The following is a 20121-nucleotide window of genomic DNA, read 5'->3' as shown; positions in this document are numbered from 1 at the left end:
AGGCGGGTAACCTCACAACCTTTTGAAAAATACTTGGATGAGCACTTGAAATGCCATAACATTCAAGGCTATGGGGCTCGTGTTGGAAAGTGGGACTTGTGTAGATTTGGTTTGGTTTTGGCGGCACAGACTTGATGGGTCAAATGGCCTTTTCTCTACTGTTCTGATTCCACATTTATATTCATAACCTTCTTTTCAGTATCAGCCAGGGCTAACTGGTAGCACTCTTAACCGTAGGTTCAAGTCCCAATCTCATGCTTGGGTACTAAAGTCAAAGTTGATTCTCCACTGCAGTACTAAAGGTGCACTGCGCTGTCAGAGAGGGTGTCTTTTGCGGGGCAAGTGTTCAAATTTGTGAAGATGTGATAATTAAATAGGGAATATCGTGAATGATTATGATTTAGTAGCCATTACGGAGACATGGTTACAGGATGGTCACTTAGTCAAAAGTGGTTACAGGATGGTCACGACTGGGAGTTAAAATTCCAAGGGTATCAGACTATTCGGAAGAACAGACAGGAAGATAAGGGTGGTGGTGTAGCTCTGATATTCAAGGATGACATCAGGGCAGTGCTGAGAGATGATGTAGGTTCTTTGAATAAGGTTGAATCCATTTGGGTGGCAATTGGAAATTCTAAGAAGAAAAAGTCACTGATAGGTGTAGTCTACAGGCTACCAAATAATAACATCACATTGGGGTGGGCAATAAACAAAGAAATAACTAATGCCTGTAAAAATTATCATGGAGGATTTTGATTTACATGTTGATTGGTCGAACCAGCTCGGTCAGGGTAGCCTTGAGAACGAGTTTGTTGAGTGTATCCGTGATTGTTTTTTGAACAGTATGTAATGGAAGCAACGACAGAGCAAGCTATCCTAGATCTGATCCTGTGCAATGAGAAAGGAATAATCAACAACCTCAGAGTTAGGGATCCTCTTGGAAGGAGTGGCATAAGGCATAAGAGGTACAGTTAGTAAGTTTGCAGATGACACCAAAATTGGAGGTGTTGTGGACACCAACGAGGGTTACCTCAGATTACAACAGGATCTGGACCAGATGGGCCAATGGGCTGAGAAGTGGCGGATGGAGTTTAATTCAGATAAATAGGAGGTGCTGCATTTTGGGAAAGCAATTACAGACTGGAAACAAAGATTTTATGGTAGGATAGTTGATGAGCAGTGGAGGACTTTCAAAGCAATTTTTCTAAGTGCTCAGCAAAAGTATATTCCAGTGAAAAGGAAGGACTGTAAGAAAAGGGGTAATCTGCCATGAGTGTTTGAGGAAACAATGGAGGCTATCAAATTGAAAGAGAAGACATATAAAATGGCCGAAAACAGCACGGAAGTAGAAGATTGGGAAAACTTTAAAGGCTAACAGAAAGCCACAAAAAGAGCTATAAAGAAAATTAAGATAGAATATGAGAAGCAGAACTAGCACAGTATATAAAAAAAATAGCAAAAAGTTTCCATAAATAATATAAAACAAAAAAGCGTGGGAAAAGTAAACGTTGTTCATTTAGAGGATGAGAAGGGGCAGTTAATTATGGAATATGATGAAATGGCCAAGGCATTGAACAGGTATTTTGTACCAGTCTTCACAGTGGAGGACACTAATAACATGCCAGTAAGTAACAGAGCTGAAGGTAAGTGATGACCTGAAAACAATCAGTATTACGGAAGAGGTAGTATTGGGCAAGCTAATGGAGCTAAGGATAAACAAGTCTCCTGGCAATGATGGAATGAATCTCAGGGTATTAAATGAGATGGTGGGAGAAACAGCAAGCGCACTGGTGGTAATTTTTCAAAATTTGCTGGACTCTGGGCAATGCCAACAGCTTGGAAAACAGCAAATGTGACGCCACTGTTTAAAAAGGGAGGTAGACAAAAGATGGGGAATTATAGACTGATTAGCTTAACCTCTGTAGTGAGGAAGATGCTTGGGTCTATTGTCAGAGAAGAAACAGCAAGGGCATCTTGATAGAAATTGTCCTGTTGGACAGATGCAGCATGGGTTCATGACAAGCAGGTCATGCTTAACAAACCTTTTGGAATTCTATGAAGACGTTACGAGCAAGGTGGACATTGGGGATGCAGTAAATGTGGTGTACCTAGATTTCCAAAAGGCCTTTGATAAGGTGCCGCACAAGAGGCTGCTGCATAAGATAAAGATGCATGGTGTTAGGGGTAAAGTATTAGCATGGATAGAGGATTGGTTGACTAACAGGAAGCAAAGAGTGGGGATAAATAATTGCTATTCTGGAAGTTGGGAGGTCATGTTGCAGCTGTACAGGACATTAGTTAGGCCACTGTTGTAATATTGCATGCAATTCTGGTCTCATTCCTATCGGAAAGATGTTGTGAAACTTGAAAAGGTTCAGAAAAGATTTACAAGGATGTTGCCAGAGTTGGAGGATTTGAGCTACAGAGAGAGGCTGAACAGGCTGGGGCTGTTTTCCTTGGAGCGTTGGAGGCTGAGGGGTGACCTTAAAGAGGTTTGAAAAATTATGAGGGGCATGGATAGGGTAAATAGGCAAAGGCTTTTCCCTGGGGTTGGGGAGTCCAGAACTAGAGGGCATAGGTTAAGGGTGAGAGGGAAAAGATATAAAAGAGACCTATGGGGCAACTTTTTCACACAGAGAGTGGTACGTGTATGGAATGAATTGCCAGAGGAAGTGGTGGAGGCTGGTAAAATTGCAACATTTAAGAGACATTTGGATGGGTATATGAATAGGAAGGGTTTGGAGGGATGTGGGCCGGGTGCTGGCCGGTGGGACTAGATTGGGTTGGGATATCTGGATGGGTTGGACCAAAGGGTCTGTTTCCATGCTGTACATCTCTATGACTCTATCTCAGTGGGAGGGGGCTATCTCAAGAGCCAGACAGAGAGGTCCGCTCTGCTTCTTCCAGGGATGGGTCCTGAATCTAGCGCTGATCAGGCATCTGTAAAGACACCTGAATTGAAGAAGGAGAGAGGGGATGGTCACTGGAAGTGCCCAGTTAGTAATGACAGCCAATCAGATGCACTTGGCAGTGACAGAGACAATGAAGAGGATCCCGGAAATCCATAATTACACAGGACTTTGGGATGAAGTGCACGATTTTGGTGGAGTAGCCATCATGGATTGGGGGGTGGGGGTCGTGTGGTTATGGAGGGGGGGTGGGGGGAGATGAGGGTTGGACATTGCCAGCACAGGTGGACCTGTCATGCATGGGTGACAGACCTGACTGTAACTGGGTTAATTACAACAAAGACAACCAGTAGGGGCTGAGACCTTTAAGAGGACTGTGGAGCTGCAGGAGACAATTGAGATATAAAGGCCATGGGGGCATTTGCAAACAAGGACCTGCAACCCTCACAATCCAAATGCACCTGTGTTTCGGGATTTTCAAGAGGGAGATTGACATAGTTTTTCAGGCTAAAGGTCTCAAAGCTCCAGGAAGAAAGTGGGAACAGGTGTCTGAGCTGGATCAATCAAAAACAGAAACTGTTAGAGAAGGTCCACCGATGGACTTACATAGACCATTCCAGCGCAGCACAGGCCCTTCGGCCCTCGATGTTGCGCTGACCTGTGGAACCAATCTGAAGCCCATTTATCCTACACTATTCCATTATCATCCATATGTTTATCCGATGACCATTTAAATGCTCTTAAAGTTGGCGAATCTACTACTGTTGCAGGCAGGGCATTCCATGCCCATACTACTCTTCAAGTAAAGAAACTACCTCTGACATCTGTGCTATATCTATCACCCCTCAATTTAAAGTTTTGTCCCTTTGTACTCGCCATCACCATCGAAGGAAAAAGGCTCTCACTGGCCACCCTGTCTAACCCTCTGATTACTTATATGTCCCAATTAAGTCACCTCTCAACCTTCTTCTCTCTAACGAAAACAGCCTCAAGTCCCTCAGCCTTTCCTCATAAGACTTTCCCTTCATACTAGGCAACACCCTAGTAAATCTCCTCTGAATCCTTTCCAAAGCTTCCAAATCCTTCCTATAATAGTGACCACTTGCAATACTCTAAGTGCAGCCGCACTAGAGTTTTGTATAGCTGCAGCGTGACTTAATGGCTTCGAAAGTGAATCTCTCTACCAATAAAAGCAAACACATCGTTTGCCTTCTTGACAGTGCTATCAACCTGGATGGCAACTTTCAGGGATTTATGTACATGGAGACCGAGATCTCTCTGCTCATCTACACTACCAAGAATCTTATCATTAGCCAAGTACTCTTTATTTCTGTTGCTCCTTCCAAAGTGAATTACCTCACTTTTTTTGCATTAAACTCCATTTGCCACCTCTCAGCCCAGCTCTGCAGCTTATCTATGTCCCTCTGTAGCCTGCAACATCCTTCAGCACTATCCACAACTCTACCAACCTTTGTGTCAACTGCAAATTTCCTAACCCATTCTTCTACATCCTCATCTGGGTCATTTATAAAAATGACAACCAGCAGTGGCCCCAAAACAGATCCTTGTGGTACACTACTCGTAACTGAACTCCAGGATGAATATTTCCCATCAACCACCACCCTCTTTCAGCTAGCCAATTTCTGATCCAAATTGCTAAATCACCCTTAATCCCACGTCTCTGTATTTTGTGCAATTGTCTACCATGGGGAGCATTATCAAACGCCTTACTTGAATCCATATACACCACATCAACAGCTTTACCCTCATCTACCTGTTTGGTCACCACCTCAAAGAACGCAATAATGTTTGTGAGGCATGGCCTACCCTTCACAAAACCATGTTGTCTATCCCCAATCAACTTATTCCTCTCTAGATGAATATAAATCCTATCTCTTACAACCTTTTCCAACACTTTACCCACAACCGAAGTAAGGCTCACTGGTCTATAATTACCAGGGTTGTCTTTACCCTCCTCCTTGAACAAGGGAACAGCATTTGCTATCCTCCACTCTTCTGACACTATTCCTGTTGAAAATGTTAGCTCTGTTTTTCTCTCCACAGATGCTGCAAGACCTACTGAGTTTCTCTAGCAGTTTCTGTTTTTTGTTTGTATCAGTATCCTCAGCTCTTTATTTCAAATTACTGAGTTGGATGATCAGCCATGATCTTATCGAATGGTGGAGCAGGCTTGAAGGACCGAATGGCCTACTCCTTTTCCTATTTTCTATGTAAACTCTTTCTCAGAATTTTACAACTGTACACCACACACCAACACTTCTCTTTCCACAGATTTCTACAGGGCAGTTATGTACAATTTGTATTAGTTCAATATTAGATCAGAGTCCTTCTGCATTCATTAGAGATGTTCCAATCTATAATAATAATGGTTATGCCTTATTTTTGTTTGCTCATCTCCAGTAAACAGCCATCAATTTCTGGAAAATCCCATCTGGATCACTGATGTCCTTTGGGAAAGGAAGCTGCCATCCTTATCTGGTCTGGCCTCCATGTGACTCCAGACCCATAGCAATATGGCTGACTCTTAACTGCCCTCTAAAATGGCCTTAGCAAGTCATTTGAAGGGCAAATTGTGATGCAACAAATACTGGCCTTGACAGCGATCCCATGGGAAGAATTAATAAAGTAAGATATTCCTCTGGACGCACACTCTCTGGGAAAGCCCTGGTTGAGACGGGTGTAACATTCAATTACATTTCTATTTGAGGTTGTAAAGTTCTATTTAATATTCAAATTGCAGACATGAAGTCACACCACGTTATTCATGAATAAAACAACAATGTAAAATCAGCAGACAAAACATACATCAATGATTATTCTGAACTTTAATGAAGTTTACATACCTTCTGCTACCTGAAAGCCTTGAAATTTGACAGGTTGGGCGTAGTTGACCATAGCAGATAGATAAGGATGTATATTGGTGGTAGCACCAACATACGTGTAGGATGACACCCAAGCTTGCTCATCTTCGACAGTTATCGTCCCCTTTAAAAATAAAGAGAATATTTTGAGCATCGATTTGTGTTAGAATTCCATTATGTATCAGTGAACCACAAAAAAAAATCACATTTTTCTCCAATGCTTAAATTTACACATTGCTAATTAATGAAGGCCAAACTTTTCATCCTGTATAGTAACAGGAACACAAATATTTTTTAGATTCACAATGCTATCGACACAATGGTCTGGAGTTTTCGTTGGGTCTTGTTGTGTATGCCATCGCAACAAGACCCAACCGGTCAAAAGATCATGGGATTTCAAATGCAAATTATGCCTGGCACAAAGCACATTTCTGCAACATTTATTTTCATTAAAGGGCATTGGCTTAGCAGTGCCTGCCTCAAAACTGGCTGTGCCACAGGATACGTTTATCATCAGTGGAAATTTCTGCCAATTGTGGGGATTTGAGAGAGCAGCTGAAATTAAGCTATTCTTTTGCGTGTTTGAACACCAATGGACCAATTTTGAAAGCTTACATGTATATATTTTTCTTCTAAACTTACACAGAAACACACTCTGCACAAATATAACTAACAAATAGCCTCGCTATTTACAACCACTGATCAATAGGATAGGCACGGCTCTACTCAATGAAGTATTTCTGTCATTTCAATTTCTTCTGATTAATATGCTTCAGCACTGGATTGGAAGTTATGTTTCTGACCATTTTATACTTTATGACAATTCATGGGCACCTGTTCTGCTCAAACAGAACTTGCTGAGGATTCAAAACTCCCCAAATGCTGCCAAACCTGGTGGATTTCTCCAGCAATTTCTGTTTTCATTTCAGATTTCCAGCTCCTGCAGTTCTTTTTCACTTCCTGAGGATTGTTCATTTTGTATTTGTGACCTCCAGACAGACAACCACAGTTTCTCACGGGCAATTGGGCAGTGGATCCAGTGATGTCCACATCCCATGAATGAACACACAAAAATAACAGCTGGCATTAAATATACTATTTATATCTATTTTATTCATGCCTATTATTGTTTTGAAGATTCGTCTCATGTTCCCCCCTCAATTTTTCATTCTCCAGCAAAATATGTTTAGCTCCTTGGACCTCTCCATATAATATAGAAGCCAAAGTTTTGGGCATTTTGACCCTCTGTGCAATGCATCCATATGAAATTATGGATGTCAGTTTGGAGAACTACATGCAAGTAATAGAGTTGGAGTAACTTCATTTTAATCCTATCATTCACTGCTCTGCACAAAGTACATAAATTGTATTCAAATCTGTTGGCAAATTTCTTTGAAGGAAGTGCTTTCTATTTCTCTAGATTTGAGACAGAACATCCTCCCATATGATAGATTACAGAGAAGAGAGAGTGAAAGACAAAGGGAGAAAGCAAGGGTGAAAATGATAGTGAGTGAAAGAGAAATAAGAATATTCATCCAAAGTCCCTGTGCATCTCCCAAGGGTTAGTGACACAAGTATATTGGTGCAAAGCTTGAGAGGGTCATTATCCTTTTGGCAAGCAATGGTGCACAGATTGTCATGTAAATGCCAATAAAAATATAAACAAGAAGGAAGATTAGACATATGCATGTGTTCAAACAGTAGTCTTAGGGATCAGTTTGAGGACACAGCGCATATGGATGATGGCATCTTGTTAGACTAAAAGAGAACCATCTGTACCTCAGGCGTCATGACTCGTGACATGTGCTAAGAAGCTCCATTCCAGCTTATTTAAGTTCCAACAACTAGAGTGCAACATGGATTTGTATTAGTTTAGGCAGAGTAGGAAAAAACAAAGCCCAGATTTCTAAGATATATGCGTGTAATTGTACAAGCAATCCTGGACACAGTCAACAAATGTTCATTTACACTTGCATGCACTGAAAACAAAAAGTTTCAACACCTTGAATAAAAAGGTCTTCTATCTGTAATTAGACGGAACAACTTTCAGGGTTCAACAACCGAAAATGCAACTAGACTCAGTTGGTATTTGCAATGTAGAACTGATATTGATTGATTACACTTTTTGTTAACAGAGGTTTGCAGGTGTGATGCGTCCATAGGCAACATCATTTTTCCTGCAAATGACCATCTGTAAAATCCGTAATTTCTGGAGATAAGTAGTTGGTGGTGTGGCGGTATGAACGAGAACAGACAAGACAGAATTGAAAGAATGTAAATGATAAATCTGCAATTATACCCTTCCACTGCAAATAAACAAATTATGACAGCAAACCTGATTTATTGAAGAAAGTGCTAAACTTTCACAAGACCATGAATGAGCAGAGCTTACCTTTTTGTTATTGTCCTGTTCCGCATCTTCGATTACCTACAAAAGAAAACAGTAATTGATTTTCAGTCACCTTCTCCTAATGAATACTTACACATTTATAATTGATTTAGAATGCTCTTAAATCTTAATCAAATCTTGATTTCAGCTCTGAAAGGTGAGTGAACGGAAATTGCAACAGACAGACGGATGTTATAAAGGTTATGAGGTAAAACTGTCAAATAAAATTTAGAAAACCATTGTCAATTAATAAGTATAATTATAATAGGAATAAATCTTTTTTGAAACTAACTCCCGGCTGCACGACTAAAATTAAAATCCTGACATAAGCAAAACATCCTACATCATGGGCTTTTAATTTTAAGATTATTTATATGTTTCTTTTTGGTTATTGACTTTTTTGTTGATTTAAAATCTGCTTCTTGTTCATTACATTGACCTGTTACTCTTGTTAATATTGGTCACTCTGATGAGGGGAGCACATCACTGTGGCAGCATTGTCTCCTCAAAGTCCATGAAAATTAGTGCTAACTCTCGTCCAAGACAAAATTTATCAGCGCACTTTTATTTTATGCAAACTGGTTAATCTATTTCCAAAATTCTGTGAGTCCTATTGTGACATACGGCCCACTGCTTGAAAGGCGCTGGTGTAAAACTAATTTATCTTCCTAGGGGCTTGGAGCTGTTTCTGGCAACATTTCCCTATCCTACTTGAGTGCGTCCAAGCGTATACTTCTCAAAATCCTCGGATCTCATTATTGAAATGAATGAAGTGAAAAATCACACAACATCAGGTTATAGTCCAACAGATTTATTTGGAAGCACTAGCTTTCAGAGCGCTGCTCCTTCATCCGGTAGTTGTGGAACAGGATCATAAGACACAGAATTTATAGCGAAAGATCACAGTGCCACGCAACTGAAATGATATATTGGACAAACCTCAATTGCTCTTAAGTCTTTCATCTTTTAGAATGGATTGCAGGTTTTGGTTCATTAAGAAATTCTGGGATTTACATATTAATGAACTGAAACCTGCAACCCATTCCAAAAAATGAAAGACTTAACAGCAGTCTAGGTTTGTTCAATATATCGTTTCAGTTGCATGACACTGTAACCTTTTGCTATACATTCTGCATCTTATGATCCTGCTCCACAGCTACCTGATGAAGGAGCAGTGCCCCGAAAGCTAGTGCTTCCAACTAAACCTATTGGACTATAACCTGGTGTTGTTGGGGTTTTTTTTACTTTGTCCACCCCAGTCCAACACCGGCTTCTCCACATCATGGTTAAAATGAATAATAATGGCAGCGGAAGCTCCCAAATCCCATAGTTTGTGTTTAAAATTCACCAAGGGCAATTCTACTTTGAAATAAATAGGATGTTTCTCGTATGAATATTAATCTGGTGGTAGTCTGTCTTCCACATAGGTTTGCTCACAAGACCCCACATGACACAACTGCAGACCAGCCTCTCCCAGGTAGAAACCTAGATATGAGCCCTAATCTTCCCCAGTTAGTATCAATTGCTTTTAATCACACCAGACCATATGCATACACAGTCATACACACAGCAGAGTCACAGGTTCACAGAATTGATACAGAATTAGTAGAAGGAGCCCATCCAACCCATTGTACCTGTACCAATTCTATTCCATACTGCCAACCTCTTGTCTTTTCCCCGTAGCCCTAGATACCGTTTGTATCCAAACAATCATCCAAAGCTGTCTTGATGCCTCAATTGAACCAAACATTTGCAACACTAGCACCAATGAAGAGGTGATATGGGTAAAAGGAGTAGGAGCTGATGTTGGATAAGATCTTGTAAAATCCTTCCATTTTGCCTTGCATCCAGATTTGGCTGCATTTACCTCTGATCACCTGAAGGTTTGTCAGGCCACTGCAAGAGACTTGGAATAAAGGATTCTGGGTGCCACACAAGTAAAGAGAGACAAGTAATTATATAACGCCTTTCAAGATTTCAGAGTACATTTCTGAACAGCAACCACTATTGTGGTGTTGATGACCACAACACTTGGTTAGCACAGCAGCTTAGTGGTTAGCACTGCTGCCTCACGGCACCAGGGTCCCCAGTTCGAGCCCAGCCTTGGGTGACTGTCTGTGTGAAGCTTCTCCCAGTTTCTGTGTGGGTTTGCTCTGGTTTCCTCCACACAGTCCAAAGATGTGCAGGTTGGATGAATTGGCCATGCTAAATTGCCCATCGTGTCCAGGGATGGGTAGGTGCACTAGTCAGGGGTAATGCAGAGTAGTAGGTGTAGGAGAATGTGTCTGGGTGGGATGCTCTTCAGAGGGTCAGTGTGGACTTGTTGGGCCAAATGGCCTGTTCCCGACTGTGGGAATTCTAATTCTAACACTATTGTGCAATGATGTTAAACAGTGCCCACCACGAATTTGTATAACATTTTTGTTTGTAGAGTACATGTCCAAACTGATTGACAAGTTCAGCACTGAAATCTGACCAGAATGCCAGAATAGCAAATATCTCAGCTTCTCCTGTATGATAAGGGATAAGCCATTGATGACTGAACGAGGGAGCATTTCTTCACTCAAGGTTGCAAACCTGTGGAATTCTCTCCCACAGAAAACTGTGAGGCCAGTTAGTTAGATATATTCAAGAGGGAGCTGGATGTGGCCATTGCAACTAAAGGGATCAAGGGGTATGGGGAGAAAGCGGGAGTGGGACGCTGAGATTGTATGATAAGCTATGATCATACTGAATGGTGGGGCAGAGTCAAAACACCAAAAGGCCTACTCCTGCACTTATTTTTATGTTTCTATAATTTATAATGGATTTTTTTTTAAACTAACCCCTGGCTGCACAACTAAAATTAAATTCTTGACTGAAGCAAAACATCCTATATCACATGCTTTTAATTTTAAGATTACAGATATTTTTCTTTTTGATAATCAATTTGCATAAAATCATCCTGAGTGCCATATTAAAGTAATTGTTCAGAGAGTTAACAACCATATTCAGATACAATTTTGAGACATTTTATACAGGAATGTCAAATAAGATATTGCTCCCAGCCATTAATTCTGTGCGCATTCAATAATATGAAAATATTAGAAGATATAGCAAAATAGACAATTAAACATTCAATGTTAAACATTCAAATCCAGAAATACAACACCCACCTTCTTCACACTGTTGATATGTGCTTCCTTCTCTTGAATAATATCATCAGCAGAAAGTTGGCTATTGAATTTCAGCTCAGGATGAGCTTCCTCATTTTGGTCAACTACACATGGAACAAACACCATTATTGCCCATTTCAAATAAAATGTGACAGTTCTGTAAGACTAGTAAAGTTGAAAGTAATTTTAATTTATAACACACCATATTTGAAGGAAACTCAAGGGATTGTAATGCCACTCTGCAGATGACAGGTATGTTTGTGGTATAGATTATGATGCATGTTATCTTCTCCCAACTGTTTTTAAATCGTGGTTTTGACTGTCGTGGTGAACATCTTAACAGTTCAACACCTTTATAAATAAATGACTGCTGAATACTTGCCTACTTGTTACCAAGTTATGACCAAAAGTCTTATTTTTAGCAAAATCAGGAACTGTGTAAAGGGATTACTAGAATTGAGAGAGTAGGGAATATATTTTCCTGCAATCAAATAAAACAAAGGGAGAAACAGCCATGATCATATCGAACAGCAGAGCAGCGTTGAAGGGTCCCTGTTCCCTGGATGCTGCCTGACCTGCTGTGCTGTTCCAGCAATAAAGTTTCAACAATATATTTTCCTGCAATCAAATAAAACAAAGGGAGAAACAGCCATGATCATATCGAACAGCAGAGCAGCGTTGAAGGGTCAGATGGCCTCCTCTTGGTTTTCTAAGTAAATCCTGTTTCCTGTTCAGAATTTTCAACGATTGAGATGTCCCCGGCAATTCAGTTTTCGAAGCACATAATTCCTAAAAACGCAATTCTGCTGCAGGGGCCAAATGAAATTCTGGCTATTCAGTACTCCAGTAATAATGATGGCTAACCTCCCATCAGAATTTCAGTCTGATTTGAATTGGAGGAATGTTCAATCTTCACCCAGGATCAAAAAGGGACCAATCATTGCTGTAATGGAGAACTGCAAGCCTGTTGTAAAAGACAGGCAACTAGCTGGTAAAGATAAAGTTGCCATAGGCCCAGAGGGCTGCTCTCTCATGAGAGAAAGGACTGGTGGTGAGATTTAATCTGAAGGTCACCACGCCTCAGGTGAGGTTGAGAAGGCAGAACTTTTATGGTAACCTCAGCTGGTGTGGTAACTGAACCCTGTATCACAAACCAGCCGTCAACTAGCACACCCACTCAAAATTCTCCAGTATAGAAGAGTTAGAAGAGGCAACTCAATTCCAAAACAAATAGCGCCAAGGAAAGCACAAAAAGGATTACTGTAAAGTTAAGGCAACAAAAATCCTCAAAGCAGCTCTGCCCACAGCTGCTGGTGACTTAAAATCTTTTCATTTTGTTCCTTGCTACGTTGATAGAATCCCTATGGCGTGGAAGCAGGTCATTCAGCCCATCGCGTCCACAGTGACCTTCCAAAAAGCAAGCCACCCAGACCAATCCCTGTAACCCTGCATTTCCCATGGCTAATCTACCTGGCCTGCACATTCCTGGACACTACAGGGTAATTTGGCATGGCCAATCCACCTAACCTGCACATCCTTTGAACTGTGGGAGGAGACTGGAGCACCCAGATGGAATCCACACAGACACGGGGAGAATGTGCAGACCTCACACAGAGAGTCGCTCAAGGATGGGATCAAACCTGGATCCCCAATGCTGTGAGGCAGCAGTGCTAACCACGGAGCCATTGTGCTGCCTGGCTCTGATCGAACATTGTCAGAGGAACACATTCATCATGTCTGATGTATCTTCTTTTACGTTGACCAATTTAATAGGCCTTTCCATTGAAACCAATTGCATAAAGTAATGAAAGTCAACATGATCACACTGAATACAACCATCCGTCAGATTGTAGCTCACTGTGTTAGGAGACTGGAGTCAATGTTGAACAATTCACAAGCTAGGAGGTTGTTAAGGCAGTAAAGGGCATGAAGCCACTTTTTTTAAGCTGTTCCTCAATCGTTGATACAAATGTATGCAGTGAATAACTGATTTTAGGGTGTGTTATAAAATAGTTACTGAATAGCACAGACTTTTGAGATTTAAAGCACCCACGAAAACGCTGAAGTGTGGCGAAAAGCAAAGATCGTTGGAATGATCTGTAATCAGATCAATGAAGTAAAACTATCTCTACAAGCATGCAATTTCCATTTGCCTGTGAAAGGCTCAGGCAGCAGTATTTCTTGAAAAAGTACATGTTCTCAGGAAATGTCATGTGCATGACTACTTCCCATCCCAACACCTTCCAACATGCAGAGGATTAAGCTGTCCAGGACTGCTGCAAGTGTTCAGGACTGACAGACTGTGGTTAATTGAGTGCAGTTTCACTCAAGTTACTTGAGTTTTTAAAGCAGTTGGTGATTCACTCTTTCTTTTGACCTAAACCCATTGCTAATCACAGTGATAACTTCAATATGAAACAGTTTGTTCAATTTCATTACATCAAAGAAAAATTACAAATAAATAGGTTCATCAATTTGGTTGGTCATCCAATTGTATTGTTCCATAACCTCTGCTCACATACTGCAGTTTTGACACACCAACATCTTTAAATAAAAGTGATTTCAGAAAGATGGATAATTTTAATTCCTTATACACATAGTAGAGTTTTGTGTGCATATATATAGAAAAGTCAGCCTAAATTCTCAATAGGATCCACCACAAGAGTGCTGCATCTCATTCAAGAGTGAAATGGTGCAGTTAGATGAATAAATTAGATTCAGTCAAAGTGATATGGAGAAAACAAGCCAGAGAGCGGGTTTTGAGGTTTAAACAAATTAAACCAACGTTAAAATGTTCAATATACATCAAAATTAGGTCCAGTTTTTGTTCTGACCTATTGTGTAATTGATGTTGTTTTGCATTACCTGATTATGTGAGGTTTCATTCTCTGTTACAGAACGGGTAGCATGCTTTCTCCATTAGTCACTGAAATGACTTGTGTGAATTTCAGACTTGTGAAAACCGAGAGAGCTTAAGTGCTTCATAATGTGTCGCTTCCAAAAGATTGCTACAGTACCTCCAACACTATTCCAAAATAGGAATAAACCAGTTTTTATCAGACCCAATTATTTATCCACAGCTACTTTTCTTACCAGAATTCGGAGACAGGTCAGCTAGAAATGTAGGACAAGAAAAAATTACGACCATTCAAACTAATTGCTCTCATGGACAATAAATTTTTTTTCAAAAATTATTAATGCCAACATTTTTAAACACAGTTACCATTTTCAGTTTCTTCCTCATTTTCATCTTCAAGCATACTAGCTGGACTGGGTGCTTCTCCACCTTCCATTAGCCTTTTAAAAGTTTCAAGTTGCTCTAAAAATAAGATTGATTTATAAAATATTAGACGAGTAGCTAACAGAGAGAATTCACTTTTCACTGACATTTTTTATTACATTATGAAGACCTCCTGCAATGTTTGGCTAATAGTGGTGGTTATGCTGGAGGTGAGATAACTTTGCTTAAGTTCCAAGCTGCAGCCAAGTTATTTCACAACACCCTCCTGTGCTGCTGTTTGAAGTTTTTGAACTTTTTTAAAAAAAATGTATTCATCAACTCTTTGTAATTTGTTGAAATCTCGTCAGAGGGTTTTGCATGTGCTTCAGTTGGATCAAGTGATTAAGAAGTGAAGATGAAACTGGATTAAACTGTAACTCCCTGTCTAACAGCATTGTGGATCGGCCTACAGCACATGGACTGCAGCAGTTCAAAAAGACAGCTCACCCCCCACCTTCTCAAGGCCAACCTAGCATGGGCAATAAATGTTGACGGAGTCAGTGGTGCTCACGTTCCACAAAAACAGAAATCGCTGGAAAAGCTCAGCAGGTCTGGCAGTAGGTATGGAGAGAAATTCAACTGAGAATTGTTCTGGGGAAGGCTCACTCGAGCCGAAACATTAGCTCTGCTTTCTCTCCATAGACCAGCTGAGCTTTTCCAGCAATTTCGGTTTTTTGTTTATTTTTGTTTCTGATTTCCAGCAACCACTGCAATTTCATTGTTTTTGAATGGTAAAGCAGATTTAAAGCCGAAAATAAGCCAAATAAGCAAAACTGTTACTAGTTTTGAATTTCAACTTTATTAAATGAATTCAAATTGCACCAGCTACCATGGTGAGATTTGAACCCTTATCCCTAGAATCTCTAACTATTATGCTGCAGATATCACTAAAGGAATTCATGTCTTTTCAGACTTATTTTAAATTTTTTTTTCAGAAACAAATGATTAACTTTAAAATTGTTTTCCTGTCAATGTTTGTACGCTTCCCTTTCGAGAGAGGCTAACCATGTTGGAGGATATTGAACCTGTTGTAACTTTCGTAAAATAAAGTGACATCAAACTACCAAGAATGCATTCAACAGGATCACAATTTTACAGACTGACCTCGCAGGCAATGAAGATGCGTGTGTGTGTATGTGTGTGTATGATGCATGGTCCTCTCCTATTCCACAGCTAATATATCAAGTAGTGGAAGTGTAATTTTCTGTTTTTGATTTGATCAATTATTGTCACATGTAGCGAAGTACAGTGAAAAGTTCTGTTTTGCACGCAGTACGGGCAGATCGTAACAAAACAATATCACAACAATAATGCAACCAACTACAATGCTGCGACAAAAGGTTCATTTTGCCTCCAACATTACCTGTGCTGTTGGCTCGACCAGCATTTATTGCCTGTGGTAGGGCTTGAACCTGGGTCCCCAGAAGATTAGCTGGGTTTCTAATTAACATTCTAGTATTAATGCGGCTAGACAATGACCTTCCCTGCATAGGACGTTGGCAGGTGACCTTATAGAGGTTTATAAAATCATGAGGAGTACAGATAAGATGAATGGCAGGTGTGTTTTCCTAAGGTGGGAGTTTTCAAGACATATTTTTAAGGTGAGAGGAGAAAGATAATAAAAAGATACGAGGGGCAGCCATTTTATATAGAGAGTGATTTGTGTGTGGAATGAACCTCCAGAGGAAGTGGTGGATGTGGTTAGAGTTAGAACATTTAAAAGACATTTGGATAAGTTCATGATTGGGAAAGGTTTGGAGGGATATGGGCCAAGTGCAGGCAGATGGGGTCTAGTTTAGTTTGGGATAATGGTCAGCATGGATTGGTTAGACCGAAGGGTCTGTTTCTGTGCTGTGTGACTCGATGAATCAAGAATGAAGGTCAGTGCCTGAGTATACATTTCAGACAAGTTAATTCTTCAAAGGAACTTTAATATTACTGCACAAATATTGCAGGTTAGTAAGTTCTGAGGTTTGTAAAAGAACCTCTATAAGATACAAATTTAATGAGACCTAACATCAGATTTATTCATTTATTGTTCTTTTTTTTTCTGACAAGTTGTAAACTTTGATCTTGAGACAACTGGATTCTGCTGGTAGTCACCACTCCAAACACCTGTTCCACAACCATCTAGTGTTCAATCATCTAGTTAAGATCTTACTCATTTCCAAACTTACTTGATTCTACTTCAGGTTTTAATCTTTTATTTTTGATAAGTATTTTTCTTTTCAGATCATTGGGAGATGGCAGAGGTCGGCCAGCTTCAAGCTGTAAAGCAATCAAAGGAATTGTGTTTATATAGCGCCTTTCACAGCCACATGATATCCCAAAGCACTTGCTCGCCAATGAAGTACTTCTGAAGTGTAGTCACAGCAGTAACGTAGGGAACACAGCCAATTTGCACTGAGCAAGCTCTGACAAACAGTAATGTGACAATCATCGTTTTTTTTTGATTGAGGGATAAAAATTGGCTGCGACACTGGGGAGGGGCTCTGTGCTCCTCATCGAAAACCTGAAAAGGAAGGCACTGACACAGTTGTACCCGGCTTTCGAAAGCCAGCACCTTTGACAGTGTGGCCCTCCCTCGGTGTTGCACAGGAGCGTCAGTGCTCAGGTTGTGGAATGGGGACCAGAATGCTCGGACTCAGAGACGTGAATTTCCAGTCACACGGTCGCGGCAGAAATGGTGGATAGGTTCTCTGCACTGCCTGTCCACTGCAACATTCTGTTATAGGGGTTTAAATTCCAATGGCTTTTAACAATATATACAAAAAAATGTAAAAATGGCAATCATACTACATGGAGTTCATGGGGCTGCTTCAGTAAAAGCTCTCCAAAGATTTCTTCACAATACTTGGCCATCTTGTACTGCTGGGGTTTACTGTAAAATAGAAATAATTGTCAGAGTCATGATTGTGTCTCACAGCATTAAAAGCAGTAACCTATTTTATTAAACTTCACATAAGACATTACCTGCAGTGATTTTCAAAGGACAGGATAACAGGATAATCAGAAGTCACAAACGCTGTTTCTTTGATGGCTTGAATTACATCCTACCAACAAAATGACATTTTCATTACACATTTTAAATAAGGCTGATATAACCTCTGATGTCTCAGAAATAACAATGACCCAAGCTTCTGGAGTCTCTTTTAACGTGAAAGAGTCCCAACCCGGTAACAGTCTCTTATAATCTCTTCCGTCAGGCAGAAGATACAGAAGCTTAAACACACGAACCAATGGATTCAAGAACAGCTCCTTCCCTGTTGTTATTAGACTGCTGAATGGACATCTCTATTTTCAAATCTAATATTGATCTTGCTTTTGTGCAACTTCTGTGCAGCCACAACCTTATGTGCCTTGCTCTGTCTAACACCCTACGATCTATATGTCTTTGTTTATTAAATTCTGCCTGCACTGACAGCAAAAACAAACTTTTCACTGTACTTAGGTAGATGTGACAATAATAAATCAAATCTCTGTTTCCCTCTGTGTTATTTCACTGTCAGAAATGTCAATCGCCCAACATTAATTATACCGCAATCATCAATCATGGCTCCTCATCTTGAAACGCCCCACCCCCAGGGAAAAGACACCTAAAATTAACCCTATCTCTACCACTCATGATTTTATAAACCTCGATAAGGTCACCTTCCAGCCTCGTATGCTCCAGTGAAGAAAGTCCCAGCTTATCCAGCCTTTCTTTATAACTCAAACGTTCCACACCCGGCAACATCCTGGTAAATCTCTTCTGAGCCCTCTCGAGGTTAACAGCATCCTTCCTATAACTGGGCAACCAGAATTGGACACAGTATTCCAGAAGAAGCCTCTGAGGCTATTGATCAGCCATGATCTCACTGAATGACGGAACAGGCTTGAGAGATTAACCACTTCCTTTTCTTATAAATTCAAAACAGCATGTGGATGCATCTACACCAGATAGACGTCAATGGTTTGAGCAGGTAGGTTACCATCATCTCCTGAATACAATAAATGTGGGCACTAGAGATGCCTATGTTGTATGATCCAACAATAAAAACAGCTCAAATTACAAAGGCATATTTTTTGTTGCAGTTACAAATATCATATGTTGTCCTTGATAAGGTTAACATTTCCAGACACTTTCTGGATTAGTGGTGCTGGAAGAGCACAGCAGTTCAGGCAGCATCCAAGGAGCAGCGAAATCGACGTTTCGGACAAAAGCCCTTCATCCCCATTAAGACCAGAAAGCACAAGTCTAAAGTGAGAAACACGGGCTTTAGAGGAAATTTGAGGATCTCTTGTTCCTCAGAAGGCGGTGGGTATTTGGAACATGCTGCTTGAGAGGGTAGTGGAGACAAGATTAAGCTGGAGAGGGTTCAGAAGAGATTTACCAGGATGTTGCTGGGTTTGGAAGGTTTGAATTACAAAGAAAGGCTGGGGATTTTTCATAGGAGGTTATGACCTTATAGAAGTTTATAAAAAAAATGAGGGGTATAAATAGAGTTAATGGTCATTGCCTTCTCACTAGGATGGGGGATTTCAAGGCTGGGGGTATATTGTTAAGGTGTGAGAAGAGAGATTTAAAAAAGACATGAGGGGCAATTGTTTTTTTACAAAGATGGTGGTTTGTGCGTGGAATGAACTTCCTAAGTGGTAAGGTCCTGGGGAGTGTTGCTGGACAAAGAGACCTTGGAGTGCAGGTTCATAGCTCCTTGAAAGTGGAGTCTCAGGTAGATAGGATAGTGAAGAAAGGGGCAATTGTTTTTTTACAAAGATGGTGGTTTGTGTGTGGAATGAACTTCCTAAGGAAGTGGTAAGGTCCTGGGGAGTGTTGCTGAACAAAGAGACCTTGGAGTGCAGGTTCATAGCTCCTTGAAAGTGGAGTCTCAGGTAGATAGGATAGTGAAGAAGGCGTTTGGTATGCTTTCCTTTATTGGTCAGAGCAGTGAGTATCATGGGAGATCATGTTGTGTCTGTACAGGACATTGGTTAGGCCACTTTTGGAATATTGCATGCAATTCTGGTCTCCCTCCTATAGGAAGGATGTTGTGCAACTTAAAGAGTTCAGAAAAGATTTACAAGGATGTTACCAGGGTTGGAGGGTTTGAGCTATAGGATGAGGCTGAACAGACTGGGCCTGTTTTCCCTGGAGCGTCGGAGGCTGAGGGGTATCCTTATAGAGGTTTAATAAAATCATGAGGAGCATGGATAGGGTAATTAGACAAGGTCTTTTCCCTGAATTGGGGGAGTCCAGAATGAGAGTGGATAGGTTTAGGGTGAGAGGGGAAAATTTAAAAGGGACTTAAGGGGCAACGTTTTCATGCAAAGGATGGTGCGTGTATGGAATGAGCTGCCCGAGGAAGTGGTGGAGGCGGGTACAATTACAACACTTAAAAAAACTTGTGGATGAGTACGTGAATAGGAAGGCTTTAAAGGGATTAGGGCCAAGTGCTGGCAAATGGGACTGGATTAGTTTAGGATATCTGGTCAGCATGGATGAGTTGAACCGAAGGATCTATTTCCG

General features: G+C 40.6%; 1 protein-coding gene across 8 annotated transcripts in view; it reads right to left on the bottom strand.

Moving 5' to 3' along the window:
* The window catches only part of LOC122553085 (1-phosphatidylinositol 4,5-bisphosphate phosphodiesterase beta-4), a 533291-nt gene that overhangs the window by 144874 nt on the left and 368296 nt on the right, over window positions 1-20121 (bottom strand). For 6 of the 8 annotated variants that reach the window (XM_043696591.1, XM_043696592.1, XM_043696594.1 and 3 more), the window contains 8 exons: window positions 17589-17668; window positions 17412-17496; window positions 16793-16883; window positions 14559-14654; window positions 14429-14449; window positions 11336-11439; window positions 8184-8219; window positions 5774-5915 (listed from right to left, as the gene is read on the bottom strand). In XM_043696591.1, coding sequence (XP_043552526.1) covers window positions 5774-5915; window positions 8184-8219; window positions 11336-11439; window positions 14429-14449; window positions 14559-14654; window positions 16793-16883; window positions 17412-17496; window positions 17589-17668 — 655 coding nt within the window. The remainder of the gene's footprint in view (window positions 1-5773; window positions 5916-8183; window positions 8220-11335; window positions 11440-14428; window positions 14450-14558; window positions 14655-16792; window positions 16884-17411; window positions 17497-17588; window positions 17669-20121) is intronic. The other 2 variants (XM_043696595.1, XM_043696593.1) reach the window with 1 other exon arrangement.

The sequence above is a fragment of the Chiloscyllium plagiosum genome, chromosome 9 (assembly GCF_004010195.1).
Source record: "Chiloscyllium plagiosum isolate BGI_BamShark_2017 chromosome 9, ASM401019v2, whole genome shotgun sequence".
NCBI lineage: Eukaryota > Metazoa > Chordata > Chondrichthyes > Orectolobiformes > Hemiscylliidae > Chiloscyllium > Chiloscyllium plagiosum.
Note: the sequence above shows the minus strand (reverse complement) of the source record. Positions and strands in the feature narration are given on the sequence as shown.